General features: G+C 45.8%; 3 protein-coding genes across 14 annotated transcripts in view; 2 read left to right on the top strand and 1 right to left on the bottom strand.

Annotated features, from left to right (window-relative positions):
- fryb (furry homolog b (Drosophila)) overlaps window positions 1–6,615 on the top strand; it is a 35,405-nt gene extending 28,790 nt beyond the window's left edge. For 7 of the 8 annotated variants that reach the window (XM_088279097.1, XM_088279094.1, XM_088279092.1 and 4 more), the window contains 11 exons: window positions 709–903; window positions 1,246–1,386; window positions 1,589–1,797; window positions 2,464–2,668; window positions 2,789–2,938; window positions 3,010–3,108; window positions 3,571–3,654; window positions 4,043–4,060; window positions 4,207–4,317; window positions 4,455–4,693; window positions 4,784–6,615. In XM_088279097.1, coding sequence (XP_088135223.1) covers window positions 709–903; window positions 1,246–1,386; window positions 1,589–1,797; window positions 2,464–2,668; window positions 2,789–2,938; window positions 3,010–3,108; window positions 3,571–3,654; window positions 4,043–4,060; window positions 4,207–4,317; window positions 4,455–4,693; window positions 4,784–5,042 — 1,710 coding nt within the window. In that variant the 3' untranslated portion in view covers window positions 5,043–6,615. The remainder of the gene's footprint in view (window positions 1–708; window positions 904–1,245; window positions 1,387–1,588; window positions 1,798–2,463; window positions 2,669–2,788; window positions 2,939–3,009; window positions 3,109–3,570; window positions 3,655–4,042; window positions 4,061–4,206; window positions 4,318–4,454; window positions 4,694–4,783) is intronic. The other variant, XM_088279098.1, reaches the window with a different exon arrangement.
- A 154-nt stretch (window positions 6,616–6,769) lies between these two features.
- Window positions 6,770–8,552, bottom strand: zar1l (zygote arrest 1-like). Of its 4 annotated transcripts, none has more exons than XM_088279143.1 (4): window positions 7,691–8,552; window positions 7,401–7,546; window positions 7,156–7,230; window positions 6,770–6,987 (listed from the first exon to the last, which is right to left on the bottom strand). In XM_088279143.1, the coding sequence occupies exons 1-4, from the start codon at window positions 8,252–8,254 to the stop codon at window positions 6,933–6,935; spliced, it is 840 nt and encodes a 279-aa protein (XP_088135269.1). In that variant the 5' UTR covers window positions 8,255–8,552; the 3' UTR covers window positions 6,770–6,932. The 4 variants fall into 4 exon arrangements, with proteins under 4 accessions (XP_088135269.1, XP_088135271.1, XP_088135270.1 ...); XM_088279145.1 differs by having other exon boundaries at window positions 7,198–7,230; XM_088279144.1 differs by having other exon boundaries at window positions 7,198–7,230; window positions 7,454–7,546.
- An 879-nt stretch (window positions 8,553–9,431) lies between these two features.
- Window positions 9,432–23,181, top strand: pds5b (PDS5 cohesin associated factor B). Of its 2 annotated transcripts, none has more exons than XM_088279112.1 (35): window positions 9,432–9,590; window positions 12,675–12,802; window positions 12,876–13,079; window positions 13,153–13,239; window positions 13,446–13,543; window positions 13,628–13,754; window positions 14,300–14,380; window positions 14,455–14,595; window positions 14,950–15,065; window positions 15,146–15,240; window positions 16,053–16,198; window positions 16,275–16,426; window positions 16,494–16,607; window positions 16,693–16,774; window positions 16,849–16,897; window positions 16,969–17,108; window positions 17,219–17,334; window positions 17,396–17,501; window positions 17,782–17,942; window positions 18,245–18,368; window positions 18,442–18,600; window positions 18,779–18,847; window positions 18,920–19,056; window positions 19,176–19,299; window positions 19,373–19,577; window positions 19,650–19,764; window positions 20,051–20,183; window positions 20,256–20,375; window positions 20,740–20,802; window positions 20,871–21,016; window positions 21,105–21,177; window positions 21,406–21,827; window positions 22,261–22,341; window positions 22,494–22,593; window positions 22,964–23,181. In XM_088279112.1, exons 2-35 carry the CDS (start codon window positions 12,695–12,697, stop codon window positions 22,994–22,996), a joined length of 4,227 nt encoding a protein of 1,408 aa, XP_088135238.1. In that variant the 5' UTR covers window positions 9,432–9,590; window positions 12,675–12,694; the 3' UTR covers window positions 22,997–23,181. The 2 variants fall into 2 exon arrangements, with proteins under 2 accessions (XP_088135238.1, XP_088135239.1); XM_088279113.1 differs by lacking the exon at window positions 9,432–9,590 and adding an exon at window positions 9,613–9,686.
- The last annotated feature ends 812 nt before the right edge of the window (window positions 23,182–23,993 follow it).

Below are 23,993 nucleotides of genomic sequence, written 5' to 3'. Positions count from 1 at the left end.
GTGCTGCTCAGGAGCTCCAGGTAAGTTTTCCTCCCATTCAGCATCTACATGAGCTTTTCCTCTCACAGATGTGGTGGTGTTTCTGGCTTCTTTGCCAATGTCGTTGCTGTTCAGAGGTGGGGGGACGTGCGTCACATTATACTGAAACTTCTGAAATCTCAACTTGACTTTGACTTGAACTAGAGTACAAAGTCTCACAAACGTGAATGCAGCCTTTACATATTTGTAAACGTGTTGTTCTATCTTTCATGGGACTACACTGAAGAAATGACTAGTGTGGTCAGTGTACAACTAGTATACCACTGTAAATTTACCATCCCCCTCAAAGTAACTCTTCATACTTTTAAAAATGTTGAAAGCGCTAATAACAAAAGTGAGTCCACCCCAAAGTGAAACGGTCCAAATTGGGCCCAATTGGCCATTGTCCCTCCCTGTGTCCTGTATGATCCGTTTGCGTTACAAGGCTTGAGACTCGCTTATGACTTGCACGTTTGTGACTTGCTCCCACCTCTGTCAATGTTGTCGCTTGGTGGTTGAACAAACCAGCGTGTCGGCATCGTGAACACAAATCTTAATAACCGCTTCTCATCCGGCGCACATTAACGTGATACATTGTCGTCTACTCGGAACATTCACCGGCATCACCGCTCTTTCTTTCCCACTCACCTCTCCTCCCCTCCCCGCCCCGCCGGCTGCTGTTCCCACCAGGGCGAGACCGTGGACAACTTTAACTGGGGCGTGCGGCGCCGATCCCTGGACAGCACCGAGCTGGGCGACCTGCTGGAGGAGAGCCAGCATTCAGGCAGCACACCCAGCCTGGGACACGAAGACCCCCACGATTCTGAGGAGTCCTCTGAGGAAGAGGAGTCCTCCACCAGCCGCAGCCTGTCGCATTCACAGCTGGTGTGTAGGACCCACTACCATAACGTCATACTTCACCATTCAAGACTCAATTCAACATAGGTCCTTACCCCCAAGATGGTAACAAAGCACTACTTTTGTCTAAATGTCCATGTTTCACCATGTGATTTATTATTTAGTTGCATCCCTACTGCATTCTGAAGGTCCATTTTAATGATTAAAAGTAGAAAAAAAATAGAAGAAAACTTCTTTTCACTTCAGATTTTTAAATAGTTTTTAATTCCATTAAATCACCCCCCTACTGACCTGTTGTTTAAAAATCTAGAAACAAATATATTTTTAAAACTTAGATACTGTATGAATATCTATCATTTTCCCTTCCAGACAAATCCATCCCCATCGGACGAGACCAATCACACGGACTCTCTGTCCACATCGTACGACACGTCTCTCGACCCGCAGTCCTTCGGCGCAACCACGCCGGGCCAGGGGGCGCTGCTGCATGACCACCTCACCGGCCTCCATGTAAGAATGCGCCCAATCACATGCTCAGCAGGGTTTTGCAAACTTTTGAGAACTTTCAAATTGTCTTTTGATTCCACAAAATTGTGGCAAATCATTATTTTTGTATTATTAACAGGACGATAGCCCCAGTTTGAAAACCAATGCCGCACAGTATCACAAAGTTTCTTTGTATGCATTGATGGTGTGTTTGTGTGGCGTGCAGGCAAGGGCGTGTGGCGACGACGAGGACACCCAGGCTCCGGATGACGAGCTGTCCCTGAGCACGAACGAGCTTGCCGCTGGCTCCGACGGCGGCGAGAGTTTCACCCTGGAGCTGCCGGGGCAAGCGCAGGCCCGCACGGCACATCTGGACCGTCGGCTCGACTATTGCCAACCACCGCTGGACTTTCTAGACCCAAATAGTCTGCCCAGGTGAAGATGATGTTATGTAGCAAAAATAAATTAAAGTTGCTGAATTTATTTATGTATGTATTTTTACTTTTGTGCATTTGATTGCATTTAACCCTTGTTTAAACATTTTGGGGAAAAAATGTGAAACACTAGTAAGATAAAACTTCTGTTTTATTTATTTTTTTATTTGTATTAATTTTTTTTATTATATTATTTCTTTAAATTGATCCAAATTTACCTACATAAATATAAAAAATATAGAGAATAAAACCTTTTGAAATAAAATTTTGTGAAGTTATTTTTATTATTTTCTTCCTACAATCTTTAAATAACACCTTTTTAAATGGAACGAAATGGGAAAAATTCTTCTTTAAAAAATATTTTTTTGCATAGCTCCCAACTCCCTGGAATGTTGCAGCCTTATTTAAAAATATTTTAAAAATAAAACTTGTTGTGATCTTATTGTAATAATTATTTTTATTATTTATATTATTTTTATTGATTAATTTTTTCCAGCCTTATTTTTGTTGTTTTATAAATATTTAGCAAGTTTTCAATTTTTTTTTAAATGATTTAAAATGTACTAGGTCACATTTCCGGTGCACGCTTGTGATTTAGCAAAGGAACAAACCAACCTTAGAAGAGGCAAACCAACTCAAATCTTGTTTCTCATCACCGCGGCGACAGGTTACGTGACGACGTGGACGACCTGGAGGACCTGGGCTTCCCGCCTCCGCCATCCCCGTTTTTCTCCGCCATCTTGGCTGCTTTCCAGCCGGCCGTCTGTGATGATGCCGAAGAGGCGTGGCGCTGTCACGTCAACCAGCTGGTGACCGACTCGGATGGCTCGTGTGCCGTCTACACCTTCCAAGTCTTCTCGTCGCTCTTTAGGGTGAGGCCGCCGGAATGTTCCCGGAGTTATATTTGGTACCATTTGTTAAACCCTGATTCCCCGTCTGCTTAGCGGAGCTTTGCCGCCTTTTGAAGTTCTCGTCACCGCTCCTTTTTTCAGAACCTCCAGGGGAAGTTCTGCACCCTAACCACGGACGTTGCATCCTATCTGGGCGAGGGTCTGAGGGGGATTGGCTCAAAATTCCTCAAGTCCTCTCAGATGCTGACCACCTGCTCCGACTGCCCAACCATATACATCGATGCCGACACCGTGAGTTCTATGCATGCGAGCGACCCATCGGGTCAATTGTGGATTCTGGCTTCACATCTCCTGCTTTTCAGATCATGTCTTATGGCCTCCTGGAGAAGATGAAGTTCAGCGCGCTGGAGCTGCAGGAGTTCCTGGACACCTACAACACACGGGAGGATGCGGCTGTCACGGTAAAAAAAAAAGCCCAAAGAACTTTAGGAGGAGCATTGCGTTTGGACCTTGGGAACTGTTGTTGAAATGAAGACGTCATACTTATGAGTGTTACAGGAACTTGAGGAGCCGGTGCAGGACATATCTAATTGCAACATTTCACTACAAGTCGTGTACCGAATTCAAATGCAACTGAAAGTACCAAGAATTAAAAGTCCCTGGAATGTCATGTGCCAAGAATTTAATGTTTTGGGAAACACTAGTACAAATAACGAAAGTGCTAGAACTAAAAGTCTTGAAACTTAAAGTGTCAAGAACTCAAAATTCACAGAACAGCAAGTTGCAAAAATTATAAGTACTAACTGTAAACATAATAATAATAATCCATCCGGGCTTTATATTTGGGGAACAAATCTCTAAAGATGGTACATTAGGTGTGCAGAATGTTAAATGTGATGTAAATGTGATTTGTTGTCCTTCAGTGGCTGCGCAGCTGTAAGGACACATTTCCTAGGTGCCCCGGCGACAACGTGGTCACCTGCCAACCTGGAGACTCCGAGGAAAAAGTAGGGAATTCTGACACTTGTACTTCCTCTTCCTGTTTCCTGTTTGCGGTTGGCTTTGTTTAATAACGCTAAAAGCCGTATTCTGCTTTTTATTTGTCCCAATTTAAAAGCGTTCTTCATAATGTCTGTCTATCAAAGCATGAAGAATTCAAAACATATATTTACATTTAATTGCATTATCACATATCCAGCAGAGCTGCCAAGTCATTGGTTGGGAAACTGTGTAAGGTGGGTCATGTGACTAAGCCCTACTGCAAAAAAAAAAAAAGCAGAATATGTCTCTGTTAAAAGCTCAACAACAGAGTTGGTGTCATAGATGCTGACTGTGTGAGTTGGCATGTGTCTGACTGATGCTATTTTCTTCCTCTAACACGCCATCACTCTCTAGCAAATGGAGTCTCTGGCCGTAAGTTCTTCTTCTTTCTCGCCCAATAAAAGAAATGCTAATTAGTTCTGCACGCACGCCGCAATCACGTCTTAATGCCGCCGCTGCCGCTGTCATCGTTGTCGTGTCCGTCACGTCCTGACTGATGTTCTTCTCCACTTTGGCAGCAACTGGAGCTGTGCCAGAGGCTTTACAAGCTGCACTTCCAGCTCCTGCTGCTCTTTCAGTCCTACTGCTCGCTCATCGGGCAAGTTCACGCCATCAGTTCCGTGCCCGAGGTGAGCAGTTCTACTAGAAATTCTCAGCAAGGGTTTTAGGAAATCTACCGGAAGTGACAATAAGAGATGTCAGTTTCCAAACTCTTGCTACTTTTGGTCGCTGGATATGAATCCCATTTCCATCGTTGTTGTTTTAGCTGCTGAACATGTCTCGGGAGCTTAGCGAGCTTCGCGGCAGCCTGCAGGCGGCGGAGGCGGCGGTGGCCAGCGACCTGGAGCACGAACACTCGGCCCACTCGGTGCACGCCCACGCCGCCCACATGGCTGCCATGGTGGTGCCCAGCTTCCCGTCGTCAGAGGCAGCAATCAAGGCCATATTGGAGTGTCTTAAGAACCACGAGTTCACCAAGGCCGTCCGCTACATTCAAGAGTGCAGGTACACATCGATCCGATCTGCAGGGTACACAAAAGTTTGAATGAGATGTCACATACGAAAAGCTACATTAGCAATCTTAATTCATTCCAGGCGGCGGTGGCCTCACAGCGTGTTTGGCGGCGGCTCCGAGAAAGAGGTCCACACTCTGCTCAACGTATACTTCCGGCACCAGACTTTGGGCCAGACGGGCACCATTGCCCTCGTAGGCTCCCGTCAGGACCTGGGCCTGATCTGCTCCAAACTCCTGGAGCTCAACGGCGAGATCCGCGACATGATCCGCCGCGCTCAGGGCTATCGCGTGGTCAACACCTACCTCCCCGACTCCAGCGCCTCCGGGACCAGCCTCTGACAGCAGCACCCCGGGAGCACCCCGGGGCGGCGTACAGAGGAGCCGCCTCCCGTATGCCTCCGAACGACGGTTCCCACTACCTTCCCCAGCCGATTCTAGACTTTCCTCCCCTTGTTCATTTTTCAGGACCGGGGTGGCACTTCGATCCCTTCGCTGGACGCCCGCAGCGTAATACCCACGGCAACCAACGGGATGCCCTGCCGACTGTAGCGTCACAACCGAATCTGCTGACTTACTTTGACGTTCCACCCGACGCCCCTCGGCGCCAGCACCTCCCTCTGTCGCCTCCTCCATACCCATGCCACGTCATCACCCGGCCTCCTGACCCGGCCTCCAGGCCTCTCACTTTACCCCATCCCGAGGGTCCAGGTGAGGTGACAACATGGGGTTGTTGCTGCCCCCTCGGGGGCGCTGGCACGCCCTTGCCTCGCTACCTGGGCAAGATGGGGCACACCGCCCTGCCCCTCCTGAAAGCTGGGGGGCTACTGAAAGCCAAAACTCCCGACGTTCAGACCTGAGATTTGGCGTAGCTCAAGGTTGTACGAGTCGGCCAAAAGCGGCACTAGTAAGAGAGACTGATTCTACTCGTGCACTGAATTATCTTACTTGTGCAGACAAAGACCATACTAGTACATGGACCTTAAGTTGGATCTCAAGGAAATCAAATTAATGCAAAAATGATAAGTCGGCCCCCGCGTTAACCCCCCCCCCCCTTCCATGCCTTGACCTCAACCTGCCGGTGCCACCGTCTCCCTACCTGGGCAACATGAGCCACGCCACCCAGTGGGGGGGCTCCAGAACGCCAAGACCTGACACTAGCGCTAACTGGGATGTCAAGACAACAACGGATTGGCATGAAGAAGGCAGACACTTTCTCATGCCCCGTCCAAGATTGGCCCCATTGCACTAAACGGACCTAGAGGAGAAAGTGTTACTCTACTGTCAGAGACGCCAAATGCTGGAATAACTTGACCCGAAATGACTGAAACTGCGAAGACATCAAAGACGCATCAGCTGTCTTTCTGTCACCGCCGTGACTCTGTAGCACCTTGGCACTGTCACACCCACTCGATGCCACTTCCACGTTTTGCCTGGATGTTGAAACCGTAGCAATTTGTTTGCGTGTTTGTATATATATATATATATAAATGAGAGTGTGTGCGCGTGTATGAGAGTATGTGTGCGTGTGCTGACATTCAGCACGGACGGTGTGCAACTACTGATCACTCCCCACCCCTCATCAGTCATGTGACCTGCATGCATCCTATAGGGAGTGTTGCAAATATTTATTGATAGATCTGAAAGATGATCCGTTTGTCTGTGCTACTGAAGGAGCTTCAAGCTCACGTGGGTGTATGTTTTCTTGGAGTGTGTGTGTGTGTGTGTGTGTGTGTGTGTGTGTGTGTGCATGCCGACGAATGAGAAATTGCACATTTTTAAAAGAGGAAAAAAAGCTTTCTAGATTGAAAATGTAGTAGTTTTGTCCACCTTGTAAATACTTTTACAGCCTTTGTGTGACGTCCTTTTAAGTTCTGTCCAACTTGGTGTCCAGAGTAAAAGTTCAAACAAACCATCCTTTTTTTCAATGCCCATCCTCATTCGGGTCGCAGATGACAAAAGAAACAAAAAAGTATATGCTGATTCATGTATGTTGCGCATGCATCTGACAAATTGCCCCTGTGCGTAACAAAAAAGATTCAATTGTGGGGAAGAATTCTTCATCCACATTTGAGATGCACTTAGTTTATTACTTAGAAAAACGACATGTTTAGGGAGTGCCGATGACATCACGGTCACAACATCAGACAATGTATTTGAAGCTGTAGGTGGCGTTACAGGAGATCTTCATGCCATGGCATCGGCAGCACAGATCCTGGCGGTGAGGCCTGGTCATGTTGATGTGCCTCTGCTGCTTTTTGCAGCTGCAGTACGTCTCAGAGCAGCCCTGAAAGACGCGTGGTATTTATCATTTCGGTTTTCAATTGTCAATCAAAAAATGTTTGATTATTCATGTTTGAATATAAAATTGAGTGTGCATGTGAGTGACCGCCAATTGAAACTACAAAATAATGACACACAGCTAGACCATGGCCAGTTTTGCAGCTCTTTCTACCTTGCACATGATCGACTCCACTCTGTAGGGGTTGAAGCCCACCTGACACTTCCGGCAGAGCTGCTTGTGGTACACCTGCGGCGACGAGTCACAATGTAAATACATAATCGGTAAAATTAACCAACTACAGTCAAAGTCAACCCAATGTTTACAAACAGTTATTTTTACCCCAACAGTTTTAATACAATTCAAGGGTGATTTATGTTTATTCACTTTTTTTTTTCCAGTCTGAATGTCACAAAAACCTTGCATTTGAAGGGGTGTGTAGACTTTTAATGTCCACTGTAGGTGAATTAACCTTGTTGGTTCCCGAGATGCACCACACGTAAGCACTCTCCCACCGGATGTTACACTTTTTGCAGTGGAAGAAGCCGTACCTCTGTTCCAGGAACTACACAGCACATAGACACACATTCACGTCACGTGAGTTTAGTATGCCATGTGAATTTATATTGTAATTCATGTCTTTAATGACTACATCCATCCATGATCTGAGCCGCTTCTCACTAAACAAAATGTAAAAAAAAAAGCCCACCTGAAATTTGGAGCTTCCGCTGTGACGATGTACAGCGGCCTTGTGGACTTCATCCGGATGCCTGCCCCTCTCCTCCAGCTCCTCTTCGTCGTCACTTGATTCCGACTCTCCCTCGCCCAGCTTGACCGGAAAGCCGCGGTCGAACACGGCGGAGTAGATGGACACCGGCCTGGCTTTGCAAAGCTGGATCACCGGAGACGTGCGGGGCGCCTTACTTTCACCGTCGCTGTCCTCCTCCTCCTCCTCCTCCTCCTCCTCCTCCTCTTCCTTGTCATTGTCTCCCGAAAGCTGAAGGTGGCTGAGCAAAGTTTTTGGCCCCAGGGAGCACTGCACCGTCTTGTCCACTTTGGCGTTCACCTGCACACCGCACTCCCGGGTTCGGGCGCCGGGCGGAGGACCCGTGTGGGCCAGGATGGCCTTGCACAGTTCCAGGTAGTTGAGGCCGCGCGGCGTCACGAAGCTCGCCTGTCGCTTGGCCCAGCAAACGCCCTCCGGGACAGGGCCCGCAGCGGGGGTGCACAACACGCTGTAGGGCGGAGGGAAGGAGGAGAGGAAGCCCTCCATCCTGGAACCAGAGAGAGAAAACTGTGCCAGGTGCGGCCGCTTGGGTTTATATCACGTGACTGGATGGAGAGGACGCCAATTAGTTGATTGGGAGCAGCGCCATTGTTGTAAAGTTCTTTTCAGAGGAATGAATGCCTGTTCCATTTTATAAACCAATTTTTCTTACGTGAGAGTTTATTTTAATTATTTAATTACTCGAATTAAATGCTGAAGCTGTGAATGATATGTGTTATGACAGCAAATAAATGTCCTCTATCTCCCAGTTCTCTGCATTGCAGAGGACGGTCGCCTCAAAATGTTGTGTTAGGGCGCCCCCTATAAGGCTATCGCGTTTGGCTTTTGGCCGGAGACAAAGAAACCAAATCACGTTTCTTCTCATTTTCACGCTTTGTATATACCATTCGTGAATGTACCTGAACGATTGTGCTCCTGCAGTTCGGCGAGGTACTAAAAATTTGACGTCAAATTTTACCCGAGTTGAACACAAATCACCCATTTGGAATCACATCGCGTGTTGCGTTCAGGTAACATCGGAAATGGATAGAACCCTATGTAAATGGAGCAATATTCATCATGTAAATTCTTTCAATAAATATTAGTTCACTGCACTAGTAAAACAACTGTGTCTTACTAGTACGCAATCAAACCAAGTCAACTAATGTGCAGAAGAAGCATGGCAAGGCTAAACTAGTGTGTGTCATGCACTAGTTGCCTCTTGGACACTCATAATTGTCCTGCTGGTGTGCTGAATAGTCCTACAGTATTGTTAAAAAAACGGGTAAAATCAAAAGGTTCAAGGCAACAAACTTTGATAAAATATAAAGTTCAACATAATATTAATTTTGCTAATGTGTAAATGGCGTGCCTGCATTTTTAACATAGAAACAAGAGTTTGCAATTTTCCCTCGTATTGTCCCCTAACTTTGTGTTGTCCAATATTAAGAAAAAGTTTCATTTTCACGTCTCAGGGACTTTTCAATTCATTCATTGAAACCCTCCCAGTTATGATGCTTTTTTTGCAGCGAATGATATTGTGTTTGGTGTTTGCTTTTAGTGTTGGTTATTTGTTGTGCATTTAATATATGGAAATTGTTTAATCAAAGACATCCATCGTCATGTTTTTTTTTGTGGTGAAACCTGCGTGGTACACAAACGCCCCCTCCCGTAACGCACAGCTCCAATCGCGATCTTCCCCGGAGCGCCACCAGGGGGCGTTGCTCGCCCAGCCGGCGATGCGGTGCGGCGAACGCTCGCATATTGGCGCCATTTTGGAGCCAGGAGTGGGGAAGACCGCTGCAGAGGAGGACGGCGACCAAGCAAAATTCCACATAAACAGGTAGCAAAACGCCACCATAATCGCCCATATCTCACTCCCATAAACAATAGCAGCGAAGGCACCGTGGCCCGGCAGAATGCATTAGAGAAACGCGGGGTAGGTGGGCGAGACCTTGGCTGAGACGCCCCACTTTCCGTGGTTGTGAACCGGAGCGCAGCGCGCCTGGTTCGGCTACCGTGTCCGAGCCTCCGCGCTTGTGGCTCGTGCGAACGTGGTGGTCCTCATCTTGAATAAATGTTAGTCCGTCGTGTGCGAGTACGGCTGAGCCTCCCGAGTGGTGGTCCTGCGGCGGTCGTGGGGTGTTTCGGCGAGGAGGTAGCGGCTACCCGCGGGGATGTTATTGTTAGTGGCGGTGCGTCCGCCCTCTCTGTCATCACGGAGCTTGGCGCCGCTAGCCGCGTTAGCTCCTCGGCTAGCGATAGTTAGCCACATAGCAGCAAGCGAGCTAGGCGGCTAGCTGGATTAGCTCCCTTAGGCTACTCGGTTACTCCCGTAAAAATGATGATTGTTTATGTTTTTTTATTTTTTACATTTTTCTGATCTTGAATCTCTCGAGTTTTCAGCTTCACTGTGGGTGAATTTGACTCACTCAACGGAACAGGAGGCTAATGTGTTGTAGCTCGGCTAGAATGATGCCAGATTGGGCGATATTTGTTGTCAGAATGATCCCTACTTTATTAATCGAGATTGACTTGTCACAGCAGCAATTTTCATACCTATGTACTTGTGTTAATAATATAGACGCAAGCAGAAAAGGGCAAACAAAATGGACACCATTGTGGAGGAACTGCAAAACAAATGTCAATTTACTCTACATCAGGAAAAAAAACTGATTAAGTTGTTTTAAATGCATTGAAGTGCATTGTTTTAAGATGCTTCTGTAGTTGGTGCAAATAAAAACGAGACCACTGAGGAGGAATTGCGAATTAAACATCAATTTCATCTGCATCAGGAAAAAAACAGTTGCAAACAAAACTAGTCAAATAACTCTCAAAGTAGATCATAAAATAATAAGAGTAGGGGTTGAACGACTGCAGATTTTTATTTGTAAAAGCGATGAAAATCCCGTCAAAGTTGATTAATTGATATCGTCATTGATATTTTTTCAGCTTCGTCCTTGGAACATTTTTGTGCCATGGCACAATTTTACGCAAAAACATATTTTGACAGAAATGCATAGGAACAAATACATCTAAATCTTCAAATACTAGAGAAATTATAGGAGCAGCCATTTCATTTTTTAGTAGGTCCTCTCTTTGAGGCTATACTAAATTTATGCCAAACACAATGTTTTCAACTTCTATTGTTTTGTGGACTTTTTCCAAAACATGCTTCCTGAAGCTTTTATAGTTTTCATTCATTATCATGAATAATCTGCGTATCTAACTGGCACCACCACATGATTGATAAGTGTATTTCTGTGGTTTGTTAAATAGCGTGCACTTACATAGCACTTTCTCTACACTCTAAAGTCACCAAAGTGCTATACAAAGCCTCACATTGAATATTGAAGTGTTTATTTTCACACACACATAATGTTGCATACAGACAAAATACTGCGTTTACAATGTGAAAAATGGACTCCCTATGAAGCTAGCACTTCTTCACGCACACATTCCTACATGACTGGGCGAGTGCTGCCACGCAAGTCACCGCCATGCCCACTGGGAACAAATTAGGGTTCAGTGCCTTGCCTGAGGACGCTTCTTCAACCGACAGTCGAAGCCTTCGGTCATTGGACGACCCGCTCTACCGACTGAGCCGCAGCCGCCCTGCTTGGCGATGAAATGCTGCAGCCGGCGGTGATAATGCTATAGAATATTTTCTTCTGTGGCTTCTTCTCAACGGCACTTGCCTGATTACTGCATGAAGTTGGTGGTGTCTTATTTGGTAACGTTACAGCAGGCTGCCAAATTGAATGAAAGCATCAAAGAAATCAGCATGCCTTTTTAAAATGATGCTGTCTTTATTCATATTTGTACGAGTCTGTTTTTGCTTTCCTTATACTATTATTGGTGTTTGTGTTTGCTTTCTCTGTCGCACTACTTTTGCCCATATATGCATTAGGTTAGTTTTGAAGTGAAGCGTTTCTGTCTGAGGGTTATTTCCATTTATATTCCGTCTGATTAGTGTATTCGGGTTTCATGGCCACCCAGTCTGCGAGAGGGCCGTAAACGAGTAAATGGAGCTAAAAATGGCAGTTTGGCCAAACAAGAATATTGATGTCATTGCTAATAAAGTTCTAATCTAATCTGATGTAAATGTGTAATGGTGCAGACGTTGTTAAAAAGAACATTTTGTCCATATCTGATCAAGAGTGTGAGTTGTCTGTGCAAACACGACATTTAAATGTCCAGAACTGATCCGGATTGGACATTACTCATCAGTGTAATTGTTGCATGTAAAAGTCTATTTGAGAGTAGATGAAGCTCGAGTAAACGAGTTTGTGTGTTAGTTGTTAGCATAAATGTGAAATCTCAGACGTCTCCATTTTTGCTGGTTTTCTGGCGACGATAGAAATGGTTGTATTTGCGTGACGATTATGGGGTGCGCCATAGCCAAAGTTGACCTATGACATGATGAAATGACTGTGATATGACACGTCGAAAACAGTTCACGCGTGACAAGCAGGCAGGTTGATTTTTTTTAAATTTATTTTTGGTTTTTTTCGCAGCATTGTTTGAGTTCATCACATCCAAATGAGACGGTAGCTCGCCTTGAGTTTGTTTGGTGTTACTTTTTGGTGTTTGCTGTCCCTCCCCCAACACACACACACACACACGCTGACAGCTGAGGGTGCCCACACAGAAACTGCGTATGTGTGTGTGTGTATGCTAAACTTAGTACAGTATTTATTTATTTTTTTAGCTCTAAATCTACTCTTGTTTTCTGTGTCTTAGCTTTCCAGTGACCTTTTTGAAAAATCTTCTGTTAGAGATGTTGGAAAATGTGTCTGACTTGGCAACAATTACCCACCCCAATCATGTTGGCGTGATTCCGGTTTTTAACTTTTCACATTACCGCCAAAAACATATTGCGAGTCATGATGTCCTCTAGCTGCTAGTTTTGTGCGTTTGTGTGCAGGCAGTGAAGAGCTCCAGAGGATGGCTCACTCTAAAGCTCGAGCCGCTGACGGGAAGGTCACCTACCCCCAGGGGGTGAAGGAGATCTCCGACAAGATCTCCAAAGAGGAGATGGTCCGCCGCCTTAAGGTGAGTCCTCACGCCTCTTTCTGTTTCCACTCGTTGATTCAATGATGTCATCTGGATCATCATCTCCCTCCAGATGGTGGTGAAGACCTTCATGGACATGGACCAGGACTCCGAGGAGGAGAAGGAGCTGTACCTGAACTTGGCTCTGCACCTGGCTTCCGACTTCTTCCTCAAGCACCCCGACAAGGACGTACGCCTGCTGGTGGCGTGCTGCCTGGCCGACATTTTCCGCATCTACGCTCCAGAGGCGCCCTACACTTCCCCCGACAAGCTGAAGGTACCAGAACATCTTGTCATCGTGCGTCCATCTCTTACCTTCTCTTCATCTTTATTTTTTGTGCTCCCTGTAGGACATTTTCATGTTCATCACCAGGCAGCTAAAAGGTCTGGAGGATACAAAGAGCGCTCAGTTCAACAGATACTTCTACCTGTTGGAGGTGTGTGTGTAGCATGTTGGCGTGGCCTTTCAGTGAGAGACCACAAAATGAGAGCTGCCTTGTTAAAATGCAGAGAGAGAACACCAGCTCTGAAAAGTTCAAGCAAATCAAGCCTCAGACTCGTGTGATGTTGGAATTGTTTGTGGCATCTGTTTCCTTCCTTACATGCAACTGTGTTTGACATGCCTCCTGTTTTTCCTGTGCAGAACATCGCCTGGGTCAAATCGTACAACATCTGCTTCGAGCTGGAGGACAGCAACGAGATCTTCACGCAGCTGTACCGCACACTCTTCCAGGTCATCAAGTAAGTCCTCGGATTCACAGCCGCCATCTTCCCACCTGCGCATCTTTTCATTGATGAACCGCCACCACCTCTTTGTTTCCATAGCAACGGCCATAACCAGAAGGTGCACATGCACATGGTGGACCTGATGAGCTCAATCATCTGTGAGGGCGACACCGTGTCGCAGGAGCTGCTGGACACGGTCTTGGTCAACCTGGTGCCAGCGCACAAGGTTTGTAGCCAGACCCGCTGCACACACACAAAAGACGATTGCGTTAGTAGGCTTTTTATTTCATAGTCTCGCTCAGTGAGCCCCCTGCAGCTGAGAAGCGGTACTGCAGCTGCAAAGTACTCTGGTCCGAGGATTCTGGGGTATATTCCCCATTCCTCATAGTGACACTCAAGTGAAAGTGAGGACTTAATTTGATCAAACTGGCTTTTATGCGAGTAGAGTGGCCAGAAAGGTCTTAAATTTGATCAACCGTTCCTTTAAAAGGTCTTTAATTGGATCAAAGTTGCCTTAAAGATGTCTTGAATTGGAATTTAGGAACTTCTTGTGTTCAAATTGGCTTCAAAAAGGTCTAAATGAGAGGTCAAAAAAAGTTCTTGAGCCGTCTTAAATTTGATCAAACAGGCCTTGAAAATATCTTTCATTTGATCAAAATGTCGTGATGAATGATATGAAACCGGCCTTGCAAAAGTCTTAAATGGAATCAATTTGATCTGATGGGAAAAGCATTGAAACTGTATCTTCAGTTAGTTTTTCTTTGCCTGCAGAATTTAAACAAGCAAGCGTACGACCTGGCCAAAGCGCTGCTGAAGAGGACGGCTCAGGCCATTGAGCCTTACATCACCAACGTGAGAGAAATTCAAATTCACGCTTTCTCTTTGGTGAGATGTCAATTGGTCGCTAAAGTTTGAGCGTCCTTCAGTTCTTCAACCAAGTGCTGATGCTGGGCAAGACGTCGGTGAGCGACCTCTCCGAGCACGTGTTCGACTTGATCCTGGAGCTCTACAACATCGACAGCCATCTGCTGCTCTCTGTGCTGCCGCAGCTCGAGTTCAAGCTCAAGGTACAAGAAAACAAAATAGCTTCATGTTCTTCTGTTCGCTAGTATAACCTCGCAAAAAAAAACCACACAATTGTCTCTGAACCTTCGTGCCCAAGTATGGGAAATATTTTCCTTTTCAAACGGGGTACACTCATTTGACTTGGTTGCAGCTTTTTCTGATGGCCGTTAGCGAGAAAGCTTCTAGTCAGAAATAATGCCGCCAGCGGAGTCTCAAAGGCATTTGGCAGATGGCGAAAGCTCGTTAATCGCCTTCGCCTCCTCAAAATAAAAGCTGCGATAACAGCCCCACCCATGCGCCATCTCTTTCCTCCATTCTCCGTCCTAGTCAAGGACTTCCGTCGTCTTTTTGTGCAGAGTAACGACAACGACGAAAGGCTGCAGGTGGTCAAACTTCTGGCCAAGATGTTTGGCGCCAAGGACTCGGAGTTGGCGGCGCAGAACAAACCGCTGTGGCAGTGCTACTTGGGCAGGTAGATCTCGGAAGCCAAATATTTATTTTTGTTGACATGAATGTCACGTCTGACATGAACAATGTCGTCCTTTTGGAAAGGTTCAACGACATCCACGTGCCCATCAGACTGGAGTGTGTCAAGTTTGCCAGTCATTGTCTCATGAACCACCCAGACCTGGCCAAAGACCTCACAGGTACCTGACGTCCAGTCGCCACTCCTTGATTCATGGAATTATGAAAAAATGCAAATGAAAATATCCTTGAATTGATCACATTCTGATATCACCCACTTTAGATTGGGCAAGCCCAAAAAGTTCGGAAAGTGTCACCTATATTTTTAAATGAATCTATCCATATTTTCTAATCCATTTATTGTTTTGTTTAATTTAAAATTGAAGTCAAGACTATCTACAGCAGCGGTGGGCAAACCTTTTGATTGGCGGGCCACAATGGGTTCTAAAATTTGACAGAGGGGCAGATGGGTGGAGTGTTTCATTAAAGAAAAAAAACCCATTTAATTTTAAATGAATATGGATAAAAATCGCTTTGACACGCCACAGTATTTCGAAAATAAAACTTAACAAGGTTGATTCATTTCATTTTTTTCAAGTTCGGCGGGCCAGATTAAAACATTTAACGGGCCGCATGTGGCCCCCGGGCCGTAGTTTGCCCACGCCTGATCTACAGTAAATATTCACAGGTTTTTGTACTTCTCCATGAAATCGGACGAATAATCTGTGGTGAATCTGTATAAAACATTTTCATTTAATTTAGAAAACTGTCATCAAATTTTATTTTTCTGACATTCCACCGACCAAACCAGCATTTGAATAACAATGAATTTTTTGGTGTGTTTTCTGCTTTGTCAATTTAAAATGATGTCCTTATTGGAACTGCCACTAGTTGTTTGGAAGCCTTTAAATTCCAACATTTTGCCCACATGAGAAACTTTCCAGACTTGTAGTCTTGGTTCACATTTTTCTGCACGCGTGTTTGTTGTTGGCAGAATTTTTAAGGGTGCGTTCGCACGACCCGGAGGAGGCCATTCGCCATGACGTCATCGTCTCCATCGTCACCGCCGCCAAGAAGGACCTCTCTCTGGTCAACGACGCCTTGCTCAACTTTGTCAAAGAGCGCACCTTGGACAAGAGGGTAAGGCATGGATAGCTCAGTACCGACAAAAAATAAAATCTCGCGTCACCATCGTATTCGTGGTTTGCCCTCTCAGTGGCGCGTGCGCAAGGAAGCCATGATGGGCCTGGCATCCATCTACAGGAAGTACTCGCTGCAGGGCGAGGGCGGGCGCGAAGCGTCCAAGCAGATCTCGTGGATCAAAGACAAACTTCTGCACATCTACTACCAGAACAGTATTGACGACAGGTTTGTGAATGGACGCCAAGAAATCACACGCATCGGGGCTAAACCTTCACTTTCCCGTGTTGTGAAGGTTACTAGTGGAGCGCGTCTTTGCTCAGTATATGGTTCCTCACAACCTGGAGACGGCCGAGAGGATGAAATGTCTTTACTACCTCTACGCCACCTTGGACACCAACGCTGTCAAGTGAGTCGTCTTCCACTTTGTGACGCCATCTGGGAAAATGCTCGTTCTAGGCTGCATGAAGCCGGCATTGATTCTCTCCTTGCAGAGCCCTCAATGAGATGTGGAAGTGTCAGAATCTGCTGAGGCACAACGTCAAAGACCTGCTGGACCTGGTCAAGAAACCCAAGGTTGCTACTGGAAGCCTGCAGTCTGTCTCTTTGGTTAAACATGTCGTCAGTGTTTATTTCTCTTGTTTTTGCAGTCCGAATCATCCAGCAAGGCCGTTTTCGCCAAAGTCATGGTCATCACCAGTAAGGAAACACATTTTAAACCAAACAATTTTCCATAATATGTCACCGTTAACAGTGTGCGCGTCTCTCAGGAAACCTTCCAGACCCAGGCAAGGCTCAGGACTTTGTCAAGAAGCTGGCTCAGGTCCTGGAGGATGACGAGCGGATCCGGGACCAGCTGGAGACGCTGGTCAGCCCCTCGTGCTCCTGCAAGCAGGCCGAGGTGTGCGTGGTGAGTACTTTGCTTTACTACAAAAGTCCCACTTTTTGGCAGTGTTAAATTTCCAACAGTGTATACATACTACATTGATTTATTATTTTTTTTAAATCCTTCCAATGCAGCGAGACATCACAAAGAAGCTTGGGAGTCCCAAGCAGCCCAGCAATCCATTCCTGGAGATGGTGAAGTTCCTCTTGGAGAGAATCGCTCCGGTCCACATCGACACAGAGTCCATCAGGTACCCGCCGGGTGACGGTTTGGCACGTCAGCACAAAAAGCTAATTCTGTACACTTGTCAGCGCTCTGATCAAACAGGTCAACAAATCCATAGAAGGAACGGCCGACGACGACGAGGAAGGCGTTCCCACGGACGGCGCCATCAGAGCCGGCCTGGAACTGCTAAAGGTATCGAGCGGTTCTCTTCCGTTGTAGAAGTCTGAGTGAGGCACTCGGTATTGCGACTCGACTCGATGAGTGGCTTCAATTTGCAGAAGCCTGGATAGAATGTGGACTAAAACTGATCGGCTGTAAAATCCAAAGCATTTTCACTCATGGAGGCAGCACTTCAGATCCAGATTTTGTCACCATAATGACTGAGAATGGAACTAAGCAATTTAGCATTTTCACTTGGCGAGACACATTATGAAGCTCGCCTGATTCGAGATGGCCTTCTGTTGGCCCCCAGGTGTTGTCCTTCACGCACCCGGTGTCCTTCCACTCGGCCGAGACCTTTGAGTCTCTGCTGGGCTGCCTGAAGATGGATGACGAGAAGGTGGCCGAGGCGGCGCTTCAGATCTTCAAGAACACGGGCAGCAAAATGGAGGAGAGCTACCCACACATCAAGTCGTACGTGCAAAAATTGTTTTAACTTTGGAAATGGTCAATATGTTTAGTTTCTTTATTTGTAGGGCATTTTCAAATTGAAAATGTACTTCAATATTTTCAACGTGACAAAAAATGTCTACTTTTTGAAGCGTTTCATATTTTATTCGAACCTCCAAAAAATGTTCCCCAAAACTGAGCTGTGAAAAGTTTTTTTTTTTCTTCCTGTACCTAGCAACTAATTGGGATGCGCCATCTCTTAAAAAGACTAAAAGGCCTTTTATTCCTTTTAATCCTCATCACTGTCTCCTCTGTTTGTTTCCTAGTGTCTTATTGCCAGTCCTGCAGTCCAAAGCCAAACGGGGCCCGCCTCGCCAGGCCAAGTACGCCATCCACTGCATCAATGCCATGTTTGCCAACAGAGACACCCATTTTGCACAGATCTTTGAGGTCAGTCTACGTTCCGATTAGCTTAGTCACCCAAGGAGCACTTGACTTACCGTTTGCGTGTACTTGTGTGTAGCCGCTACACAAAAGCCTGGATCCGGCCAACTTGGAGCAGCTCATCACCCCTCTGATCACTCTCGGTCACTTGGCCCAGCTGGCCCCCGAGCAGTTTGCCGCCCCCCTCAAGTCGCTGGTGGCCAACTTCATCGTAAAGGATCTGCTCATGAATGACAGGGTATGAGTCCCGAATCCTGAGGCCTGAACAAAGATCAAACGGCGTACTCTCTTTTGATGAGCATGATGATGAGACTCATTTAAAGATTTAAATGTTTCTGCTGTTTTTCCATTTAGCTCTAACAGTCACCAGCGTATAATAAAATGGGCATAATCACCTTTCATGGTTTTGTGTGCAGGTTCCAGGCAAGAAGACCACCAAACTTTGGGTTCCTGATGATGAAGTTTCTCCCGAGACCATGGCCAAGGTCAGTGCGAGTCCGTAAATGTGGACACGAGAAAACAATGTAATTGATGATGTGAATGGTGTGATGTGTCAGATCCAGGGCATCAAGCTGATGGTGCGCTGGCTGCTGGGCGTGAAGAACAACCAGAGCAAGTCGGGCAACTCCACATTGCGCATGTTGACGGCCATCTTGCACAGCGACGGCGATCTCACCGAGCAAGGAAAGATGGGGTACGTCCGCCTTGTTTACGATGGACTTTGAAGGCTGACGTTCGCATCCAAGTGGATTAGAACACAGCCGCCGCCGCTTCGTCCCGCACATTCATGCGTGTCGTCTGCATCGTTCTCAGCAAACCCGACATGTCGAGGCTACGCTTGGCTGCCGCCTGCGCCCTGCTGAAGCTGGCCCAGGAACCGTGTTACCACGAAATCATCACGCTGGAGCAGTACCAGCTGTGCGCGCTCGTCATCAACGTACGTCAGCTTGTTTTACAAAATCCGCCTCACCTTCCTGTTTGCCTAATCGGCTGTCTTTTGCGGCTTTCAGGACGAGTGCTACCAGGTGCGTCAGGGTTTCTCGCAAAAGCTGCATCGGGGCCTGTGCCGCCTGCGCCTGCCTCTGGAGTACATGGCCGTGTTCGCCCTGTGCGCCAAAGACCCCGTCAAGGAGCGGCGAGCCCACGCGCGCCAGTGCCTGGTCAAGAACGTCAACATACGGCGCGAATACCTCAAGCAGCACGCCGCCATCAGCGGTAAACGCCAATACGCAAGGGGGTGATTCATATTTTCAATCTGAAATGTTTTGATGATTTGTGATGAAACAGACAAACTGTTCTCGCTGCTGCCGGAGTACGTGGTACCGTACGCCATCCACCTGCTGGCACATGACTCAGACTACGTCAAAGTGCAGGACATCGAGCAGCTCAAAGACATCAAAGAGTGGGTACAATTTTTTTCTGAGGGTTGCTAAAAGAGTGACTGTTGTTCCTATCAGACTGATCAATTGGCTCATATTAGTTATGTTAAAATCTGCCCCCCCAAAAATAAATGGCGATTCATTTACTTTTTCAAACTCATCAGCACATCACAATATCAGACAAAGATAATGAGATTCAAAAAAAAAAAAAAAGCAGCGAGCAATGAAACTAGCTACCATGTTCCAAATCTAGCAACCATTTTTCAAGTTGACAAGCAACAAATCTCGCGACGATTGTTTCCTGGCCAGAGCTCTGTGGTTTGTGCTGGAGATCATCATGGCCAAGAACGAGAACAACAGCCACGCCTTCATCAGGAAGATGGTGGAGAACATCAAGCAGACGAAGGACGCGCAGTCGCCCACCGACTCCAAAACCAACGAGGTACACGTTGCTGCATCTTCAGTGCCACTTCCTGCCTGTCGCTGAGCAGATGCCAACAATTTCCCTCGGCAGAAACTGTACACGGTGTGCGACGTGGCCATGCACATCATCATGTCCAAGAGCACCACCTACAGCCTGGAGTCACCCAAAGACCCCGTTCTGCCCACCACCTTATTCACCAAACCAGATAAGGTTGCTATCACGCTTAAAACATCTTTCAATGATCTAGTAAATTCCAATTTAGAAAAGCAGAATTATTTTATTGGCTCTGTTTGTTGTTGCTAGGTAGAATTTACTAAACTCAATCCTAGTGTGGAAAGTATGCAACCCACCAAGAATCAAGTCATATTTGTGACATTAATTTTATTTCATATAATTATATACTATAATTATATTTATTATATGTTATTAATTTTTCCGTTTTTTTACTGAATTTGTTCAATTAAAATGTTTCATTTACATTTATTCTCTGCTCCAAATCCCATATAAAATTGACATTCGAGATGAAGAGAAACAGCAACATCTTCTCATCATGTAAACGCACTTCTTGTTACAGAATTATAGCAACACAAAAAATTATCTTCCAGTGGAGATGAAGTCGTTCTTCACCCCAGGAAAGGTGAGGGCGCTTTTGCTGTTGTTGTTATCTTCTTTATTATTATTCTCATCATGTGTCATTCCATGCAGCCCAAATCTGCCAATGTTTTGGGCGCCGTCAACAAACCACTGTCCTCAGCTGGCAAGCAGATCCAAAGCAAAGCCTCCCGCATGGAGGCGGCCAGCAACGACGACTCTTCGTCCAATCCCGGCTCGCCACAGCGCGGCAAGATCAGGTAGAAGCGGGGCCTCACGAACATGAGGCGTAGTGTTGAAATTTATTTCATTTGTCATTCTAATTTGGGATATTTTTGTCATTCTCAGGCACGACAGCACTGAAATGGACCACAGCGAAAACGAGGACTTCAGCAGAAAGCGAGCAGACAGCACTGACAAGGTGGCACCATCGTACCACACTTTTTTTTTTAGGGTGGGGGGATCGTTTACGAGAGAACAAAATAACCTCAACATTTCTGTAGCTAGCGAGAGAGAGAAAACAACCTTGAAAAAAAAAAAATAATAATAATAATTGTATGGAACCTCAAGGACAAATGCAAAATAAGAGCAAGACAAAATAACAAAAGGATGTCTGTTAGTTTTTGTCCAACTTTTGATGTCCTTCCAGGAGAGCGAGAAGACCCGCGGTCGCAAACGCGGCTTGACGGGCGGCGACGACAGCGACATGAAACCCAAACGTGGCCGCAAGAAAGCCACGGCCGTCAGCGTCGCCATGGAGTCCGAAGACCAGTGGGGGGGCGAGGACAATGGGCCAGAGGACGAGCAAAACAGTCCGCCCAAAAAGGGACGCAGGGGGAGGTCCCCCAAGGTGGCCGCGCCATCTAATCAGGACAGCGCGCCCGCCAAAGGGAAGAGGGGACGCAAGAAGGCAGCACCTCCTCCGGAGGACGAGGATGAAGAGGAAGATGAGGAGCGGCCCAACGACGAGGTGGAGGACGAGGAGGAGGAAGATGACGACGCCGGAGCTGAGAACGTGGAAGTCAAGACCAGAGCGGGACGACAGGCCAGGACGCCCCGACGATCGCAAAGGTGACGCGACACCAACAAACACGTGACAAGGGTCAAAACACGTCTCTCAAATCATTGTGCCCCTTTGAAATGAATGGAAATGACCTGAATCTGTTCCAGACCGTAAAAAAAAGAACGTTTGATTAAAAAATAAAACTCCACAGTTTTGTGTATGATAAAATAGTGATGACATAATAGAATGTAAAGTATTGCTGTATCACATCCGAGTTGACCTTTTTAACTTCAAAGCCAATTCAGGCCAATTGAAACCCATGAAAAATATCTGTAAAATCTGAAGAAAAATAAAAAACAATTAATTCAGCAAGAAAAATGATTAGACACTAAAATTGCTTTAGTGCGTCACAAAAAGCCATCTGACGTTGTTTGTGACACGTTAATACAGTTACGACATATTGTAGACATTTCCGTTATGTTTCCGTGTGCTTCTCATCAGCTCTGACGTGTCCGAGTCAACGCCGCAGAAGAGGAGAGGACGACCTCCCAAGTCGGCTCAACCTCCCGCCAAGAAACCAACGTAAGCCAACACTTGAGAATTTATAAGGCTGAAAAAATTATTTGAATAATTCAGTTAGAAAAAAGAAGGCAAAACAAAAGCTCACAATTTGTTGTTCAATAATAAACACATGTTGTTTAATCATTGTGGGAATTTTTTTTTTTTTATTTCAGGCGTGGAGGACGGTCAAAAGTGGCGGCCGCTAAAGATGACTCTGAAGACGAGGAAGAGGAGGAGGACGGGGAAGAGCAGGAGGAGGAGCCTACACCTAAGGTCTGCAAAAACACGAAAATGACGACACGGTTACATGTTCTTGTCACATTTAGGACATCTTTGTAATGCGTTTCGAACAATTTCATTCGTTGGAGCTACTTTGATGTTATGCTCAGTTTGTAGATTTAAGTCAGTGAAACGTGTCAGCTTCCTGCAAGGAGAGGCGCGGTCAATATAATACAATTATTGGCAAAAGAAAACATATGATGTAACAATTTTTTTTTTTGCATATCACTAAAATTAATATTTTTTTTGTTTTGTTTTGAAATGAATGAATTTTGAATAATCCCAATTTTCTACATAAGGTCCCTTTAAGACATGTCTTGTTAGTGACACATTTACACACCTAACGAGCTGTTTTTCCGTTCAGGGTCGCAAGAAGGCGGCGAACCGAAGAAGATGAGCCAAGTAATGAAATATGGACAAACCACATGAACTTTTTCCACTTTTCATAGGCAGTTTGCCACCATGGTTACACTGGCCCACACGGGCACACTACTAGTTCCTGCGCGCCGCTTCCTACTTCCTGTGATCCCGCCGCCGTGTTGATGTTGGCCATGTGTGTTAGCTAGACGTTCACTTTTGACAAAAAGAAAAAAAAGATGTGTGCTTGTAAATAATTTCATTTTGTGCATTTCATGTGTTGATGTTTGTCGTGTTGGATGCTGACTGCGGGGGGAGGGGCGCTCACGTTGTTATTGTTATAATTATTATTATTATTGTTATTAAAAAAGACAAAACAAGTGCTCCTCCCATCATCGCCCTTCCTCCTCCAAGAGATTATTCACCTTTTGTTGTTGTTGTTGTTGTGCTGTCCCCTTTTAAAGATGAATTTTTGTTTACAGCCTGTACATTAATAAAACCTTTTTTACCGTGGATTAAAAAAATGTACAACAGATCACTTTAGCATTGTTTTACTGTTTATATTTTAATATGTATTATATTCTTGTCCGTATGGTAAATATGACAAAGTTTTTTCTGTAAAAATTACTTCCAATTTTTGCAAAAAGACCAAATTTAGAATTTAATTAAATGACTTTATATTTCTGTGTGTGTGTACATGTACATGTATGCATGTACTGTATATCTAATGACACTTTTTTTTTAAATTGTATGTTACATACATTTTTATGCAGGGTTTTTGTGCCTGTGTGAACCTCTGCAATCTCTTTTCTAGTCACCCATTTGGTCTGTATGCTAAGCGGTAATAAATTGTTAATGGTCATTTATTGCCATTGGGTAAGTACACGCATAGGCCGCGTGTGCCTGAGTATGTGTGTGTGCACGCTCGTTTTATGGCCAGGAAGAGGCTGCTGTTACTTGGCAACCGGAAGCAGGATGATGACATTGGGAGTGTGACCATGGCGCCTCAGCTGTTCGCCCCCACTTGCCACCAATCA

This window comes from Idiotropiscis lumnitzeri, chromosome 17 (assembly GCF_059441095.1).
Source record: "Idiotropiscis lumnitzeri isolate Australia: NSW breed Sydney's pygmy pipehorse chromosome 17, RoL_Ilum_1.0, whole genome shotgun sequence".
Classification (NCBI taxonomy): domain Eukaryota; kingdom Metazoa; phylum Chordata; class Actinopteri; order Syngnathiformes; family Syngnathidae; genus Idiotropiscis; species Idiotropiscis lumnitzeri.
The sequence above is the reverse complement of the archived record's forward strand: the minus strand, read 5'-3'. Positions and strand labels throughout refer to the sequence as shown.